Raw genomic sequence first — 20,897 nt, forward strand, 5'->3', positions numbered from 1 at the left:
ATTAAACTAAATATTAAAATCTTAAATAATTATTTATACACAATGATTAAACACTCAACGATAATCATAGGAAAATAGTCAAAGATTAAAAAAAATCTAATTTCATTCAAGTCGTAAATATATGTATTTCTTGTACTGAAATACATAAACACCGATATGTGTTTTAAAGCCTCATATATCTAATTTTACCGTTTTCATTTTTTTTTTAATACCAGTAAGAAGAAATGCTTCATAACAAAAGGTACAAAATATAACCTAAGCCAACACTATTGACTATTTCTGTTCTTATATAAATTTCCTAACCGTTTCTGTTAATAATATTTTGCTATTAAATATAATAATAACATAGATGACATATTTACAGTGTGCTATCACAAAATGGCGGCGAAGTTTAGGCGCGTTCAAAATGGCCGCCCGTTCTGCGGCCGCTCGGGCAGCTTCGGTGGGGCGTTCGGGACTGGTCGGCTATATGAGAGAGAGAAAATAAAAATTAGTACCAATTAAACATTTATATATTTATGATAATTTTACGCTTAGATTAAATGACAATTTTTGGTAACTCTAAATCAAAATTAATTGTAATCAAAATGGCTGTCACATAATCTTTACGTTTTAAGCAAAATGTGAAATGCAGTGAAAAATAGCAAATCGTGAACAGTATGAGTTGAAAGCAAGGCATTGTGATACACTTAAAGCGTGGTAAAATGTTGAAAGAACATATAAGCAAATCTTATATAAAATAAAACAAATAACTATATGTAGATAAATAAAAAATATTAAACAAAAAATTCAAAATCTCTCATATATATAAAACATCAATTAACTCTTAAAAATTAAAACCTACATATGCATGCTTAAACATAAAAAGGAAAGGAAAAAGAACAAATCAACTATGTACATCGTAATCCATGCGTATTACACCTACAAGTGTTCCAATAACATTTAAAGAAATATACATTTCTTATATTAATAATGAATAAAAATACTATATTAGGCTAGCTATAAATTACTTTCATTCCTTCTCACCGTGGGTTTCTGACACCTAAATCTCTAACCTAAAATTTCATCCCTGTCATTATCTTTGACAAAACAGAGATAACAATATGTTTAACGAAGATTATGGACTCAAAAACCCACGGTTAATCCATCAAAATAGAGATGGGTGAGATTAGTGTTATTGCTAGGACCAGAATTTATTATATTTCATGCTTTAAATCTTATTGGAACATATCGTATACATTATCCAGGTTTCGCTTACCTAATTATATCCGTATATAAATCTCACAAAAAAAAACAAACTGCTAGAGAGAATTCAAGCAAATCGTAGCAAATATCGTTAGCCTACTGGAATAAATCAAACATTTCGATACACATATAGCGTTTAATCACTCTATATACACAGCATTTGATTAACAATATTCATAAACTATATCAAATCCAACAATTTCTGTCTATACGTTTTTTTTTCTTCACTAATGCTATTTATTAACAAGAGAGAAAGAGATAGAGATCAAAACGCTAGATTGTCTTTCCTTTCTAATATATGCGAGAAATGCATTGAAATATCGTCTTATATTAGGAACTCGATTTATCAACAAATTTAAAATTAAAATCGTTTAAAAATACAATATCTGGTTAAAAAAAAATCCACGAGTAAAGTAAAAGTGTCTCTGTATTGTTACTAATATAGACGTAAAGGGAACTGTTAGATAGATTAAATGTTATCTACAATTTTAGGCGATAGTTAAGATTAAAATTCCATTGTTAAATATATTATTTAATAACGAACTTCAATAATGTTTCCACAATGAAAGAATACTAATAATTGACCAAAGATATTGCTAACAGCAACAATATATGGGACAAACGGCTTTGGTCTTACACATTATAAGTACAATATAATTTTACATAAAAATTTTCAAACAACTTTGGATAAATTCATGCAGCGTTACATTTGGTTTTACATTAAATTGATTAATATCATAAAAGTTACAACATTTGAAGAGTAAATAATTTAGATTAGAGAATTCGCATATTGTATGCGTCCTAATTTAACAAGTCTAAGCTATCGGAACACCTAGACATCAAAGTGAGAAAGTCGCGACGCGATCTATAACTACGGCAATGTGCATAAACATCAACAATAACCATGTTCCGATTACGTAGCGTGTACGTCTAAGCGTCTAGCTGCTACAGAACCGTATGCTGATATGCAAGATATACAAACCAATCTGACCTTGAGATTCCACTACCGAAAACACATATACAATATGCTATCCCTCTCATTCCTTTTAAATAAAAGAGATAGCAATATGTTTTTCATTACGATAGTGAACACTCAAGGTCACAATCACACGGAACGTATACAAAGTAGTATCAATGCGTCGTATCTACATACACGACGGCACGCACGCACGTACGTAAAGGGGCGGGGCTTTGACTCCACCCACTTCATTGAAAAAGGGTTTTTTTTCTCCAAAGACAACATTTGAGTAGTAATACTCTTTAAACTGTCTCTAATAATAGAAGGACAGTGTATTTACTCTCTGTATATGATCCGTGTTTATAACATTGAAAATATCATCACCGAAAACGGAAAATACGACACCATTAATAAAATTTACGTATTAATTTTAGTCAATAAAACATAGCAGTAGAACGATAATATTTCGTCTTATATGTATCCTTTATATATATTACAGCACTGCATATAACAAACGCGCAGTTAATACTGAATTCATAAGTCGATTACTAATTTCTACCATATAACATTTAATTTCTTTTATACCTCATATTATGGAATGTTAAATAAAACTAAGACCATATGCTAATTAGTTAATAAATACATTATACTGAAAATATAATCGTTGCTAAAAAAATATTTATTTTTATAACATTTAGCCGCCGTAAGCGTAAAGCATATCTTCAATACAAAGCACTGTTACTCACAAGATGTGTGTGATCTTCAATTAGTTATTTGATTTAAAAAATATTACTATAATCTGAGCAAATAAACATTTTACATAATATAGAAGGTATGTATCATAAATTTAATTACACTATGGTAACATCGGTACACTATCACAAGATATAATCGTTAATTAAAAGAAAAAGTATTATTTTTGGAACATATAGTTAAAAGCACAAAAGCAAGACTATGAGTCGAATTGCCCAAAAACTAATATGATTTTATAAATATTTATTTTTGGACAATTAAACTCATTTGACATTGAATCAGTAACACGTTATTTTCACTGGTCAACATTGAATTATTTAAAACAGAAGCATCGTCGTTGTAGGTTAGGAACACAAACAGAAAGCTGATATCACACCACGACACAAGTGGCATACAAATTGTACGTACACAAACAGGTTAAGTTTGTACAATAAGGCTCAGCATCGAGAAATGGTATTAAAATTGACAAAGTTGTGAGACAAAGCGTCTCTGAAATACGTACGCGTTATATGTGCGTGCGTGTGCGTCGCGAGTACGAACGCGTACGCTGGCATTTATACGCAAACTTTTTTATACAGTTTTGCATAATTTTTTGACATGCGTACGTATTTTTGCAAGAATACGCTTATTATACGTACTCGTGCGTACAATAATAATGAATGTCATTTCATATGAAGGCAAGATTAGCCAACACACTCGCTCGTTCTATACACAATTAGTTGTTAATGGCTCGTTTTGCGTGCGGAGTATCGCGGAGAGCGGAGAGCGATGTTTACTTGAATCTGGCGAAGGCGGAGCTGAGCTCGGAGATGGCGGCGTTGGTGACGGCCTGGCCCACCGCCTGGTTGATCTGCTGACGCATGTGCGGCGGCAGCTGGCCCATGCCCGCCGCCACAGCGCCGGCACCGCCACTGCCCGGCCGCCTAGTCATTGTTCTCATTTTAATTAAATATCGCCCACTGTCGCCCACTATCGTCCACCATTGCCCACCATTGCAACATGTAAACTTTTTCACCTAAATGAAACGATACCGATTTAAATCTCTCACAGCTTCTCTGTAAGACTATCGAGTAATGTAACTGCCATAATATAAAGATAGTGTAAGCACTTACAGGGCAACTGTGATTATATTACAACTTACACAGCTTAGATTCTAATTTATCTACATCACACAATAAATAAGATAATTTTCGAAAAGGAAGATAATAGTGTCCATAAAGATAGTCAAATATAGAAGATCACACACACAAATATCAAATCATGCAGTGCTTTCTTGCAAATTTACACTTGACTGTACATTACATAGTGAAACCCTCAACATAATTTGTAAGAAAATGTACTAAACAATGTATATCACTGAAATGTTCAATAACAAAATATAGTTTTGTATGGAGCCACAACCTCACAGAAATAATTATATCATCACAAGTTTTGCCGGTACATTCTCTCGCAAAATAATTTTAACACAGCAGAGATAAAAGTTAATTCAGAAACACGACTACAACTAGTACAGCAACACCATTATTTTTAATATTTTATACCTACATACATTTATAATTTTTAAATATATATTGGAAGCAACGTTCTCTGACGTATCATAAGTATTCGTGATTTAAATATTACTAAAGGACATAATATTTATAAACATTAAATTTCTGACTCTTTATTAACTTAATACAGTCAAAGTTCTGAGTCAAACGGTTGCTGAAAATATTAACATGAAGATTTATTAATTGGCTATGTTATTTTAGTATGTTAAAATGTTTGGATAGGTTAATTAATGGACAATACAAGGGCATCGTGTATGGTGTAAGCGGTCACACTAGAACTATGTTCAACTGTACTAAGTTAACGTGGGCAAGAGTTAGTACCTTAGGCAAATATGTAACTTATATTAGTTAGGGATGCGCCGGGGCCGCCACTTAGCGCCGTCTGCGAAAATAACCAGAAACTTTTGCTATATTTTAATTTACATCCTAAAATGTTAATTTGGAAAACACAAAATAAGATTTTTTATTATACAATTTACTAATCACCTATATATGATCTATGTTAGTTATATATTAAACATATAAAACCCAAATAACTACATATTATGGCTGTTACATCACCCAAGGTAAATAATTTAAAAGCGAAAAAGCTTACACGATGTTTACCTGACTTAGAAAAAATGCGTTTAATAAAAAGAATTCTTTCTAATTTTTTAAGAAAATTAAGTTAATTTCACATGTATTATACATAAAGATTTGGACATATCAATGGAGGAAAACATACAAAACAAAAGTAATTCATGACAGACTTACTTTTCATTTCTTTCATCAATTTTTAGAAGTCAATATCTATAATATCATAAATACATACACAAAAACATATTTATATTAGACTTGACAATTCATTTTATAAAGTCAATTAAGGCCTAACGCTATCCAAAAAATTTGGGTCTTCAAATGATACAAAAGTTTTTAAAACTTTCATCAACTTGACCCAATGGACTCGTGAAGACTTTATATCAGTCAAAATTACCCATTAAGTTGATAAGAGAATTTCTCCGGATAGAAGGGACATGTCTAGCATTCTTCTATTAAACTAACTTATTGTTAGACGTTTAATATAAAAAAAAGGATTCGTGAGTGTGGCACTAGGTGTGTAGTGTGGTGTACTCACGTGGGTATGAGGGGCGCGGGCAGGCCCTGCGAGGGCAGCGGGCGTCCGGCGGGCGGCGGGGGCGCAGCACCACCAGGTCGTGACGGCAGCGGAGGCGCGGGCCGACCTGTACCCGCGCCGGGCGGCGGCGGAGCACCGCGTTGTCCCAGCGAACCTAAATATATGTACATTTATCAAATTTACTATTGTACTTTTAATCTTATTCTTTGCATTTGTTTCATGAAGGTGTATGTAAAGTATTATTATTAATTCATCATCGTCAGTTGTCAGTATTGGACCTTACTCTGAGTTGCAACGTCGAAAATGTACATATGGAAATCGAAAATCAAAAAAAATTGTTAAATGGCAGGTTTTGTACCCAGGACTGGATCCCTGAAGGCAAGAACGCTCTAATCACATAATAAGTTTGTTGATTATACCTTGCTGTACTGGGGTGGCGCGGCGCGGTCCGCCGGGCGAGGGCGGGGAGAGACGCGGGTTGGAGTCGAGGCGGCTCTCGAGCCAGTCGTTCTTGACGGGCGGCGGCACGGGCGTGCTCACTGTCGCCATCGACACGTCCCCGATGATGCGCAGCGCCTCCTTGCACGCGTGGTACATGCGCAGCATCTCCTCGCGCTTCTGCGCCTCCTCCGGGGACTCTTCCATCATTTGAGACTGCACATATTTACAAATTACATTAATGTCTTCTTCTACACTATGTTCTACATCTATGCCATATAACAGAGAGATCCGTTGAGCCATTCTGCAAATACCTTCTAAAAACATTAATCCATCCATACATACATCCAAACGTTCCCATTTATAGTATTAGTAAGATAAGAAACAAATGTGACATCTGTACCTGATCACCGGAGGCGTAGAGATGAGCGAGGAGTTCTCCGTTGATGAAGTCCTTAGCGTTGTTTATGATCATCATCATGATGGTCTTGGGCACGAGGTCGCGCGTGGTCTTGGTGACGATGCGCATGTACGAGTCCACCAAGTTGCGGATAGTCTCCACCTGCCGCTCCAGCTGAGGGTCCATGCTGCTGGAGCCCGCGCTGTCGGAGTTCTGTAAACAATCACCATACACTACATTAATATTACGAGGAAACAAACTGAAGTACAGTTTTCATTATGTATAGTTTTAATACGTAAAGTTTATATTGGTACTATTTCTTAGAATTGCTAAGATTACAAAAATACTGTTGTTTTTTGTAATATTCGCTGTATAACTTTGTTTATAATTTTCTGTGCAATTATTCGCCCTATTTTTTTTTATTTCAATCAACTCGATTCTTATTACTTTTATTTTTAAAATCCTTGGAAGTAGTTCCGTCCTGAACAAAAAGAATATGTACTGAAAATGTAAAGGTATCCATACAATGTGTTAATGTCATTGTGTTGATATATGTAGAGAATCATAGCAGCATCTATATACAACACATTTCTACGACATTTCGTTTACAACTAGATTCCGACCATAGAGTTTTACTAAATGTTACCATAAACAATAAATAAATCCTTCACCAAAAAAACTCGTCGATGTCTAGTTGTTTACGGCGTTTATTAAAATTACACAAAATGTTAAAGCATTATGAAACACAATTATAAAAAAAATTAAAAAAAAACTATTTTATTAATAACCTAATCCCTAACACGATGTTGCCATGCTCAAATATACTAGTATTAAGTACTCTACTTTTAAATCTTAGAAAATTAGTTTTTTTTTTTTAATATTGCCCAAATCAATTTATATATCGTTTAAAACATGTTAAAATAGTAGACTTGAGCAGTAAAAATAACAAATTACATTGTTAATGTGTTATTTTTTGTTGTGTTATTTTACTCACCGCAATCCAGAAATGCAACAACTCTCATTACTAGAAAGACTCTCACCACAACCAAAATGTTATATGAGCCGGAATTAATTAATAAAGCTCTATAAAGCTTTTTTTTACAATTCTCTTTCTACAATATATACAGTAAGAGATTTAGCCAATTAAATAAATTGCTCATGCAATTTAATGTATCGATTAGCTTAGACTTACTCAAAGAAAAAAAAATCACCCCCTAGGCATTTCTCAAATCCGGCAAACAAGCTCTGATATACTAATCACTTACTTTCTTATTGTCAGCCGACCCAAGAGGTAGAAATAACTAAAAAAAATAATAACAAAGTAAAAACATAAAAGTTCAAAGAAAATTTGAAAAAAAAAACGTGAATATCAAAATTATAAATTTACAAATTTCTTAAATTCCCGCTCATACAAAATTTGAATGACCTTATATCTAAGTTAGCGTGCATTGTGAGTGCGAAAGTGCCACATTAATGATTCGCTAGTTTAGTTAGCACCTGCAGGCCGACAAGCGACAATAAACATGTATTTCAAGAGACCCCAAACGCTTCTTTCAACAGTTCTATCATATAACTCTTGAAATTCATCATAATAAGCAAAAATCAACATTAACAATATAACTAAATGACTCCGAATATTGATTTAAAAATGCTACGATGACAAACCTCATTTCCTTCGCCCTGTTTAGCATAACAGAACAACACATTAATGTAAAACATAACGGAGGCATTCACACATTATATACATGTCATACATATGTTATATACTTATAATAATATAAATGCTAATAAGATAAGATATAGACATAGATAGTTGATAGAGGCGTTTTTAGAAGAGAATTAAATAAAGAGAAATATGAAAAAAAGGAAGCTGAAATAGCCCAACAGTGCTTATACAAAATCTCACCTCATCTCCGTTGGCGGCTTCGGAGGTCTTCTCGGGGTAGACTCCGGCGCGGAGGAACGACGCCTTCCACGAGTCAACGTCGTCTTGTGTCTCGCACGACAACTCCAGTTGCTTGTAATCCTGTTATCACACCGTAATTAATGTTAACTATTATATTAACTTACAATCGTCACTTAGGGAACGTCCATTTACCACCTAAGGCTCGAAAGTTGTTATCAAAAATGATGAAAAAGCTTAGTTTTAATATTTGTGTAAAATAAGCCTTGTATTTCTACTGTTTTCAGATGTTCCGCTGCGCAGAAGACAATTTTAGTTGTGTTGGGTTGTAGCGGATATTTGAAAAGAGTTATACCTTGTAAACATTCCTGCCCTCAGGATTGAAGAGTGCGAACATGTGCCGGCGCGACATGAAGCCCTGCTCGAGGTCTCGCAGCTTGAGCCCGTCCAGCGGCAGCATGTACTTCTTCTCGCGCTCCTCCTCATCCTTGTACCACGAGATGCTCTCAGACGTCAGCACGAACCAGTAGTCACGGGAGCCGCCTGCACATCACACATTATACGACATGACTGCCTGATAACTAAAGGGATTCTCTAGCATTATATAATTTTTTTTATTTAAACTCTTGATTAAAAGATAAATTATTATAGAAAAGCAGAAGAATAAAATAAAATTAGAGAATTAGATACATATCAAATATACTTATTACATAGTAATTCCCTTCTCCCTGTGATCATTAATCAATGTTTAGGGCAATTCAAATGTTAAATTATACAAAAATAACAAACGTTTATGTTATAAACTGACATTAAAAATATTTACATTTGTATCAGATTAAAAAATTGATAATCAGATTTTCTTATCATATATGCCGTTATCAGTGGTTGACCTGAGATTGCATGCCAAACATTGACAACAAAAACAATGTATTAAGGTAACAAAAATGATATACCTTTCATAATGCCGAGGTTATGAATGCACATGTAGCCCTTCCTTATCACCTGGTTGCCGAGTGTGCGGTGACCAGATTTCGCTGCATTCTCCGACTGATTCTGAGCACTGTAAGATTTTTTTTGTAAACAATTTTTCTAATGTCCAACTATAACTGTTTAATTTAAATATTTTTGGTCGTATCGAGGCTTTTTTTTTGTTTTTTTTTTTATCAAAACTAACAGTTTTTTGTTAATTTACTATTATTTAATTTAACCTAGGTGAGCTATAATCTTGTGTTTTGGTTAACAAAAAGTAGTCAAATGGCAGGATTCGAACCCTCGACCACTACATCAGTAATTCGTACTCCTAATCATTGAGCTATTGGTGTAATTACTTGGCGAATCCTATAAAGTCCTCATGGTTGGTGTTCATGTAGGCCAGCTCGCAGTCAACGAGCAGCACGAGCTGATCCTTGCACTGCTGCTCGCGCGACCGCACGTGCGACATTATGATGCGCTCCGTCTCCTCGCGCAGACGCGGGTACCGGGACATCTAGAATATGTATAATCCTACTTATAAAATCAATCTATGATTTACCACCGAATAAATATTTCTTCGCTAGATTTGAAAATTATAGTCTACGAGGATCATATGGCAGTCAGAATTTAAATTAACAATGTAATTTGACCAATGAGGTAGGCTTAATCAATTACTTAGTGTTGCACTTTCACTTGCAACTGCAATTTGTAGGTTCTTCTGTCGACGTCAAAAATGGCATAAGACCCTTATGGGAAAATATTTTAGTCTCGGTGTAATTAAACGTTTTAGTTCAACATAGTTGTTTCAACTCACCCTTTCAGTGCAAACACGAACAACATTGGACAGTTCCTGGACTACCAGATCGACGCACTTGAGACAAGGCTCCTTTAGCCGGGAGATCTGCTTCTTAACGATGGCTTCGAACGCCATATCTGGCGTGAACAGACCCACCTACAACAAAAAACATTCATCAATATAAATATAATTTAATTATTTACATGTATTTCCTTAGCCAATACTTGGTGTGTATTTTACGTATGGACACAAGGTTAGCTATATTTAACTCTAGATTACTTCTCAAATATGAATACTAAGGACATACCCTGATACCATGTATATTTCGGATGGCGAATGCGATCTCTCGCCGCAGTTCTTTCTCGTCTATCTCCATCTTGACGATCTCGAATGGGAAACGCTCGTGGAAGAGCCGATTGATCTTAGCTCCTCCGGACAACTCGTTAGTATTGATCTGAGCCGATCCCGAACCTTCGATAGTCTTTTCGAACTCCGTCTGAAGCTGCTGGATCATTCTGCAAGCATACGAGTATTTTTAAATTCTCTTAATAATTGTATAGTACTAATCGGCTCAGGGGTTAAGCACTTGACTTGCAATCTGCAGGTCCTGGGTTCGAATCCCGCCATGTACCAATGTGTTTTTCGATTTCCGATTTACATATGTACATTTATCCGACGTTCTTACGGTGAAGGAAAATATCGTGATGCAACCTGCACATATCTGAGAAGTAATTCAAAGATATGTGTGAAGTCAACCAACCCGCACTTGGCCAGCGTGGTTGACCTAATCACCTTTAACTTAGGGTAGACTCCGAGCCCCTCGATGGGGACGTATAGCGAGCTGATGATGATGATGATGAATCGATAAAATAATATAGACCTGAAGTAACATGATTTTATATTTTATCAAGATAAAGATGTATTTAACCAGAGAATTAGAAAAGAAAATTAAATATGAAACATACACTCACAAAAACAAATGATGTAACAAAATATATTTATAAGTTTGTATTATGTATTGATTGATAATATATGTATTTAAATGAACAAAGAATTTGACTTTACCTATACCTTAGGAATGTTGACAATGGTAAAATAACATCATGGTACAGGAATTAATCTATTGTTTTGAAATGTTTAGTCATTGATTTCACCCACACATTCCATATCAACATCCTCATACATCAATGTACTATATTTTAGTAAAACAAAATAAATAAAATTTGAATTATCAAAGCTTCCATTATGAACAGTGAAGACTTTAAAATACGAATTATGTAATGTACTCTTAAGAGAAGCGATCTTACTAATATTATAAATGCGAAGGTTTAGATGGATGGATGGATGTTTTCTTGAAGGTATTTCCAGAATGGCAGTACGGATATTGATGAAATTTGGCGGATATTGACGGAATACTTCCAGACTACGTTCTACATGTGTATGTAGAACATAGTCTGGAAGAATTCCGCGCGTACGGAGTCGCCGGTGACAGCTAGGGGTAAATAAGGGCAAAATGATTACATACCAAGGGCATGTAAGGAAACAATAATACATAACCATAATCAATTCGCGAAAACTGCTTTATCGCATAAGACTACGTGAAAATAAAAGGAAAAAGGTAATGGTTACATAGATATAACGTCTCTGTTACTCACTGCAGCATAGCCTTGGTCTTGATGGAGGGGTCATCAGGTCTGAAGTGCTTGTACTGCTCGACATCCTTCTCCAGAGCGAGGAGCTGCTTCTGCAGCTTGTCACGTAGACCGGGCAGCGTGTCGCGGATGTGGTTGGTCAGCTGCTGGTTCAGCACGCGCTGCAGGTACGGGGTGCCCAGTCGGTCCGCGAGGTGACGGTACGATGGGTGACTGGTGAGAGATCATTTTACTTAAATTAGCCTTACCTATCTTCAGTTGGTTTATTTTTCACTCATAATAGGGTAAAATGACAAATACAATTTGTAAAAAAGTTGAATTTATAGAAACAGAAGTTGTCAATACACTTTCACCATAGGATTCTTAGACCAAATTATCTGTATAAAACTTATCATCATGCCTGTGTTTCATCAGCAACAAAACAGAGATAACAATATGTTTTAAATTGAGATTTTGGTCTTAGAAACCCACAGTTAGGCTTGCAACGGTGTGAATGTTTTCCTATTTGTAGATGTTGTGCGGTTACCTTAGGAAGAACTTCCTCTCCGCGTTGAGGGCGGCGGAGATGTCCTTGCGGCCGTCGATGTCCTTCTGCGAGCGGTTGACGACGCCGATGTACCCGCGCCGCAGCGGCAGCAGCTTGTTCTCCAGCACATCGCGCGCGTCCGTACCCTCGTCCATGAGATCCAACTTCGTGATCACGCCGATCGTCCGCAGACCTGAGTACAGGAAAATACTTTACCTGTATACATCTCCAATTTAACCTTTAATTCAATAAGAAACTACAAAGTCGTAAATAGCAATTAATCGAACGCCTATAAATAAAACTATTGATTTGAACACCTCCATAATGAAATTTGTTGAGACTTTTTTTGGTATACTACTAAATTATTCCTTATACATTTATAAATAATTGTCGTTCAAAACACAACCTTTTTTTAAAGTGATCGATAATTTCCTTTATTTAGTATTATTGTTCATACACCAGATAGCATATGAAAGATACCAACTCCTCGAAATAGGTCTAGAAAGGTAGAAATAAGAGGACATTTGGTCTTCTTACCTTGGGGATCAACTTCTTTGGCAAGCTTGAGGGCATCGCTATTAGCTAAATCAGTGTTAGCGGGTGTGACAGCGAGGATGAGGCAGGACTCGCGCCGGATGAACTGGAAGATCATCGCCTTGATCTGCTGTTCGATGTCGACCGGCTGGTCACCGATGGGGACCTTCGTCAGCCCGGGCAAGTCGATCAACGTCAGGTTCAGCACTGGACAACAACAAATACTGTTCAGCTTTGTCAAAATTAACATAGTACAATTGTATACAACAGCAGTTAATGACTTCTCAATTTCAATAGGTAGAACCTATTAACCAACTTCAAGTTTAAAATTTTATATGAAAGAAGTCAAACTGTCTTTATCAAGTGATATCATCTTGACCTAGCATAGCCTTATTGCAGTTGAACTAATCATTCAATGCATGTTTAGCATCATGACCGGCTGCGCCGAAATGATGAGGCTTACACGATTCGCCGAATAATTTCAAGGGCTTCCAACGAATGAAATGCCACGCAAGTGGAAGTAATTGAATTAATTTACATATGTCTGGCAATTTAGTCTGCACATTACAGTTATAAAAAAAGAAAAAAAAGTGTCTTCTTGAAAAGACCTCGTAAACTCACCGTATTCCCACTGGTGTTATACCTATACAAAAACATATGTTTTTGTACGATGTATTGACTACAAAAACGCCAATTCACAGACACCATATGGAAAGCGTCGTGACAACAAATCTGACCATAAGCTGTACCCATCTGTTTTGAGAAGCGACAAAAATCCGTCACTTGTAAAAATTTTATATATTCTGCATTAGTACATATGTTCTGCTATCACAGACAATTTTTGTTAATTCTACGAAATATATTGAGTATCTTTCTGTATGAGTCAAAGCACAAGTAGAATAAAAATGAAAACTGTTGCTAGCGTATACAAACAGTACTTATTTCACGCCAGCACGTTACGATAAACACTTTGCTATTTTTATATCGATGTGTAATTTGCATAATATCATCCTATATGTTAAATATAGCGGCTTGGAAGAGGCTCTTTAGAACACATATTTTTCAATTGCCCGAAACTTTTTTAGTCTTCAATTACGTGACGTTGACGTTGGCGAAATCGTCGAAATTAAACGATGCGGGTCCATTAGTAACTAAAAGAAGAAGAAGAAGAAATATAGTTGAAATAGGATTCGAATTGAATATGTGAGAAGGTAAGTTAATCATCATTACAAAACAATTGACAGATACATGTAATAAAACAATAATTTAGAACAAAATCGAGGTTGTTTCGATCAAGAAGCACATTCCATCTTACATGCGAATCAAAATAGATGATATCAGTGATAAGATAAAACATTTAATGCCATGGCTAGACCAACATGAGGTATTGTCTCATACAAATATGCGATGTCAAATACAAAACAATCCAGATGGTACAATTAATCTATTATTTACTTGCAAGAATGTATGATGTAGGTAATATAAAAATTCTTATGTCGAAGTGACCTGAGGAATTTTCTATAGTTATACATATATTCCTATATCTAAGTACGTCCGTATTATGCATCTAGATAACTATTATAGACACGATATTGCATAAAATGTAGTCCCTGACCATCCTTTAAACCAGTGGTTCCCAGTTTTTAGCGTCCCCATATTAGAGTTTAAGCAATCTTTTAATTCATATTACTTGATGTTCACAAGTCGTTGAGAGTCGAGAGCTCATGTAGTCGTTGTCTAAGAAGCCTCCTAGCTAAATAAAATTACAAATCACCCCCGAAGCCTCTACACAACGCCCCCATTTTCTTTCTGGGTCTCTTACCGCCCCCCTTGAGACCTGCAGCGCCCACAAGGGGGCGTTATCGCCCACTTTGGGAAAGACTACTCTAAACAGTCGAAGTCACGTCTTAATAATTTTGTGTTAAGAGTTAAAAACACAAATGGATTAGTACTAAGACAATTCGATAAAATTGCTTTGTATAGAAATCTTTGTCGGTTTTAGTTTTATAGAATGATGGGCCACGAATCTTAGTCTTAGAAGTTAATCATCACATAACTCTGATGTACTTGGTCAATACAAGGCCTGCTGCAGGACTGGGATGTTTAGGCACATATGACTAATACTGAGAATTATATTATTCTCGAGATATTATTTTAATTAACATACCAGATAACGTTATCAATTCGAATAACTAGTACGTTAATAGGAATTATATCGGTCAGCGAGTGTCAATACAATTTATCAATATTATATTCGTGAATGGGGACCTGTCGTTCCGATAACACAATATTTTACTGTATTATTCTAAAGATTTAAAAAAAACATCCAACAACAAATATATATCACAACATGCAAATATTATAGAAGGTAAAGGTTTTAAGAATCCATCCAGAATTTTGTTACATGGAAAAACTTTTAAACATATATTGATATAGTTTCATATAATTAAATCAAACCGATCTTCCTGGTCTTACTTATCTTCTCTCAATGACAAATGTCATTGAGAGAAGATAAGTAATATATTTAAGAAGTGACTGATATGACAAGATATACACTGGTAAAAATGCTGTTTGTTATTGTAGTGTATGCGTAAACGTAGTGTTGTTTGTCTCGAGCGTACACGCCATAAGTATATGCCGGAGAGAGGGGACGTCAGTCGATGTCAGACCTTTGAGCCGGCAACACGTGTCGGTACGTGAACGAGCCAAATATAGCACAACGAATGCTACAGTTATACTGTTCAGCTTGTAGATCTAGGATTAACGGTATTCGGATACCCTGTAGTCTTTTCTAATTACAAACTGAGTGTACATATATGTTTTACGTATGAAAAATCATAAACAAAGGTAGCGAGGAGGAGCGTTGTTGCGCGAGCATGTAGGTCACTGACAATCGGCCGCGTATCGCATAACAATTATCGTAATCTTTTGCAATCTCATTACGAACCGACAATCCGCACAACGTTATTAGATTCTCCTGCGCCGAATATTCAATGAAAGCAAACCAACTGCTTCGTAACCTTGTTTGTTACCTCAGGAATACAAGTTTTTTTAAGGACTAGCTCGCCTGCGACTCCGTAAGCGCGGAAACAAAAACAAACTAAATAAGTAGCCTGTGTGTTCTTTCAGACCATGCTTTACATCTATGCCAAATTTCTGCGGAATCCGTTCAGCCGTTCTGGAGATACCTTCAAACAAACATCCATCCATCCATCGAAACATTCGCATTTATAATATCAATAAGAAGTAAGATTATTCGACGCAACAACCGCACACTTATGTCTTCACACCATTTTTGTTCCTTTTATTTTATGACTAGAAATTCTTAGACGTTCTATATCAATAAATAATAAATAAAGGTCGCTAGGTTTTCTCAAACTAATAAGACATTTAAGATGTATACAGGAAACGTACCTATATCATTATAACGTATAATTACTATAATGACTAATGACTCTAACATTCAGTAGGTGAATAGTTTTCAATTTTATACTTACGGTAATTTTATCTAAGGCACTTAATCGAGACTGATTCATAGTATGCCGAGACGATTAAAAGTCCTTCATGAATGATATCATTAGTGGAAATTTTTAACTAACAAAAATCAATAAAGTAATTCAAAAAAATGTGTGTACCCATATTTAAGATATTTCAGTTTAATTTAATACAACAATAAAACTAAGACAAGATGCATATATAATGGTTAATATTGAAACATTTAAAAACAACGTACTAACAAAGATTTGTAATAAAAACGGAAGCGTATTTCGGTCAAACGGACGCTTTATCTACAGAACTACAGTTTGTAGTAATTCGTTAAAAATTTACAACGTGATTGACGATGATAAGATTACTCTTGTCGCCTAAAAGATTCACCAGTGATTGGAAAAGGTACAGACTGCAAAATCTACCCTAAAATAGGGACAAGATAGCTTTTTTCCTTTCTTTTAAACAAAAGAGACCGATCGAAAACTGCCACCTGGATGCCAAGTCATTCATTAATTCTAAAATGATTGATTTTTTTTTTAATATCCAATACGAAAAATGCATTAAATATTTATTAAATTTTAATGAATGACACATGAAGTTGCAACTTGTTCAATAGTAATAAAGTAGAAGTGGAACATCCAGACGCTAAGCTCATTAAGAAGTGACTGCAGTCTGAACTTTTGCCTTTTGACCTTTCCTCGAGTGCGAAGCTGAGAGCCACAGAATGCGGTCGTAATAAGCACTACCTACGTTTTTATCGATGTAATTTATTTCAAAAGATATAAATCAATTCAACAGTTTATATATAATGTGGTTATAATAATCAATACAGGAATTGTAACAGAAAGTAACAATAGAAAGAAAATTTTTAACCTTTTCCCACTTTTTTTCTTAGAATCCATATTTAAAAAACAGTTGTATGTGTATAAATATGTAAACAATACGTTGTTTTTTTCATCTTTAAAATGTTGTGTTTATATATACTTTGCGCCTAAGATATTCGTGCGGATAGTCGAAACGATAACGAATGGAACCAATGACCTCTTGCGATATCAGGAACTTTTTAATTTATAAATATAACTTAACTGGGAATGTACGATATATTAAACAAACATAATTGGCCTTTTGTTTTTCTTTTTTATTGCAATACTAAAAAGTAATATAATTAGGTCAAGTTCTGACACACCTCTCGCCTCTTCATGCAAACATCAACGTATCTATGCTATTCGGAAACGTTGCTTCTTATCTAAGACATACTTGTATAGAACTTGAACTTGCGGTCAAAAACGTCATTGGGACATACCATTGGGAGAATAAACTCGTAAGTTGATAGGCACGGGAGAAATGCCCTTGTTGTTGCCGGTCACACGATCCGTTTCAGCCTCGATTTCGCCACGCACCTCGTTGAAGTCCGTGAACTTCTTGCCCTTGCAATGCAGGAACTCGGCATATTCTAACAAACATGAAACACATATATAAAATATCCAATGCACATTGATTAATTGAGCAAATCACGATGGGAAACAAGGGGACCAGGAATTGTTGATTACTGTTAGGGTTGTCAATAAAAACAAGAAAGTTTCACTGTCGATAAAATCTTTGCTTTAATATTATAAATTTATTTTAATTATATAAGCAACTACACCAAAAAGAACAACAATCACGCAGAAATAAAATTCTAACTGGCCTTCACAGCACAAGTCCACAAAATGTATTTTCTAAGCAATATACTATCATCTGATGTTCAAAGTGACAACTAAATATGTAAAGCTTATATGTCCAGCCCTGATGACACACCAGTGATCTGGTCAGACATTGGGTGGTTGACACCCACGGCTCCTGCCTATATCCTGATAATAAACACATGTGAACTAAATGATAACTTTATATTATTATATCCTTTTCAATAACTCATTACTTTATTATAAATTCTTTCTACAGTACTTGTTTATGAATTTAAATGTTTCCTTAGCTAATGATGTTGAAATATTACAAATATACCTGCATTTCCATGTATGAGCTGAAGAATTAGGGGCCGCCGAGTTACTATTCCCGAACCTCGAGGCAAGAAATCCCTGGAGAAAAATTAAATCTAAATATAACACTAACTTACAATATGACTGATATCTAGCAACTGGCAGCAATAATCATTTCTATAAAAATTTTGTATTGGTAAATAGTTTTCATTTTTATTTTAATAAATAATAAATCTCTTTATGCCCTACAAATTATGACATTAACATATTTTATACCAATTTTGGACAACAAAATCTTGTTATACCACAATCATAATTATATGATTCATGATTCCATATGAGCTCATTGGAAAATAACACACTAAAATTTACATAGGTCATTTTGACGAAGATCTAGAATGTGCAAACTGAGTTTTGCATCGAGAATGGAATAGACAAAACCAAAATTTCTTGTATTTAGCAGTTGCCGTATTGGGATCCTAAACACAATCCATAATGTCAGCGGCTTGACTTGAACTTCAAACAAAATTATAAAATGAAGTGAAATTTCTTTGATTACACCCATTTTTTACACCTTGTAAGCCACAACAGAAAGAACCACATAAAGAACAGTTAAAGGTTTTTCTAGTGTGAACTGGTCAAATTTATGAGGAGGATAAATATACAATCATGTGACCAATACTTTAATTTAATACAATATCTATCACTACAGCCACCTACCTAAAATAACGGATTACTTTTCCCCAACCTAATATTACATAACATTGAACTGAATGTGGGCTCATTTACGTTAATACAATTTCTCATATATTTTTCTTTTAGACTTGGAAACTAAGTTGCTGCTTAATAGGATTTAAACATAATTACACAACCATAAAATTTTAAATTTAAATATGTACTATGGTCTATAGCCTAAGATAGAAACATGAGTTCAAAATATAATAATAAAGATTTAAAATCATTAACATATTAAAATATGGATAAGAGTATATACATAATATTGATTTTTCATATCTAATGTATTTTTTTCTGGCGATGTGTTTATGAAGGGGGGTGACAATGGCGATGACAGCAGATAAACCAATTTTGAGGATGGAAATCTGGTAAGTGGGACAAAGTCAGGGAGATGATAATGATGTATTTCTCTCTTTCATTCTATTTCAACACAAATTTATGTTTTATACATATAAACATCGCCTTTCAATATTAATTCTGACAGTTAATTTACAACCTCTACACGATTTCTTATAATCCTAACTGTATATAATCTTATTGGTTTTTAGAGTTGCATTGCCAGTACATATTATTCACACTTTTGTTTTCTTTCTTCTTCATTCATGATTTCACCTTAGTCAAAATTTTGATGTTCTTTTCTAACATTAACAGTATCAACATAATAATAACTTGCATATAAATTTTTGTAAAACATATACGCAAGGTAAGGTTAAGTTATATAAAAAATTAACAATAAAATTATTGACTGAAAGAGAACTTTGGTATTTTGATGCTATGCACTAAAACTAAATAATTTTAGTTTATAATCCTTCATTGATTTAATCATAGTAATCAATAAATTTATTAGTACTAGACCTTAATTATTCAAAGTACCTACCTATTTTTAACTCTAAAGTTTATATTTTGTTAAGTAAAAAGTTTTTCTGGTTTTGTTATCTGTATCAAAACAATGACAATACTTTGCTCACAAGACATGTCATATCTTTAGGGATATTTTTTTAATACATGAAATTTTTTTAAGCGCTAACTGAATCGATTTAATTCAAAATAAACAATTTAACTAGCCAAATCATGTAAACTATTCCAATAGTTATCAAATAGTCGTTTAATAACAGAAGACAATAAAAGTTTGAACCACATGATTATTTAAAAGATTTATATCAACCTAACTTTAAAAACTAGGGACTCACTGATGTTTATAATTTATAAGCTCACCTGCCGACAAAATTTTCTAGTACCGAACTTTTTCCTGCAGATTGACCACCCACAACTGCAATTTGTGGAAGATCCAAAGACATGTGCACTCCCATTTGCACGAATGCATCTTGTAATTTGTTTACTACAGGGATTAATTGCTGCATTCCATAATTCCCCGACATTTTCACTAATATACATTAATGTTTTACCACTTCGAAATCACTAAAACTTATTCATCCTCTATACATCACATCATCGATAAACTAATTTATTTTTCAATATGGTGGTAGGTGGGTGGTGGTTATGGTTTTGGCATTCCGTTTTACGCATTTTTTGTAGAATTGATTTTATTTGGGGAAATGGTAGTTTTAAATTAAGTCTATAATAATCGTTTCTGTTTTAGTAATAAAAATATTTGTTAAACAAAATTTATTTCTAGAAATAAAAAAAACTCATTTTCAAATGCAATGACTTTTGAGTCACTCAAACAATAATAAGGAAGCTTTCCCACTTCAAGATATAATAGATCAATACTATTCGACATGCGCACATTATTTAGGCCACGATGTGCAATATCTACTTCTTGAGTACCGTTTTAAAATGTTCGATTCTAATTACATTGCCCATCAATGGTAACTAATAGAAGCGAAAATAGGCCT

At 34.4% G+C, this 20,897-nt stretch overlaps 1 protein-coding gene across 1 annotated transcript; it reads right to left on the reverse strand.

The window, feature by feature from the left end:
• shi (dynamin-1 shibire) lies at positions 1-20,528 on the reverse strand. The gene is made up of 18 exons (XM_013311430.1): positions 20,257-20,528; positions 18,332-18,405; positions 17,634-17,783; positions 12,845-13,048; positions 12,308-12,500; positions 11,785-11,994; positions 10,437-10,644; positions 10,148-10,285; positions 9,690-9,847; positions 9,315-9,421; positions 8,717-8,904; positions 8,365-8,484; positions 7,724-7,759; positions 6,462-6,671; positions 6,040-6,274; positions 5,621-5,774; positions 3,733-3,879; positions 1-465 (listed from the first exon to the last, which is right to left on the reverse strand). Exons 1-18 carry the CDS (start codon positions 20,418-20,420, stop codon positions 402-404), a joined length of 2,760 nt encoding a protein of 919 aa, XP_013166884.1. The 5' UTR covers positions 20,421-20,528; the 3' UTR covers positions 1-401.
• Positions 20,529-20,897: the final 369 nt, after the last annotated feature.

The sequence above is a fragment of the Papilio xuthus genome, unplaced genomic scaffold (assembly GCF_000836235.2).
Source record: "Papilio xuthus unplaced genomic scaffold, Pxut_1.1 DF827680.1, whole genome shotgun sequence".
NCBI lineage: Eukaryota > Metazoa > Arthropoda > Insecta > Lepidoptera > Papilionidae > Papilio > Papilio xuthus.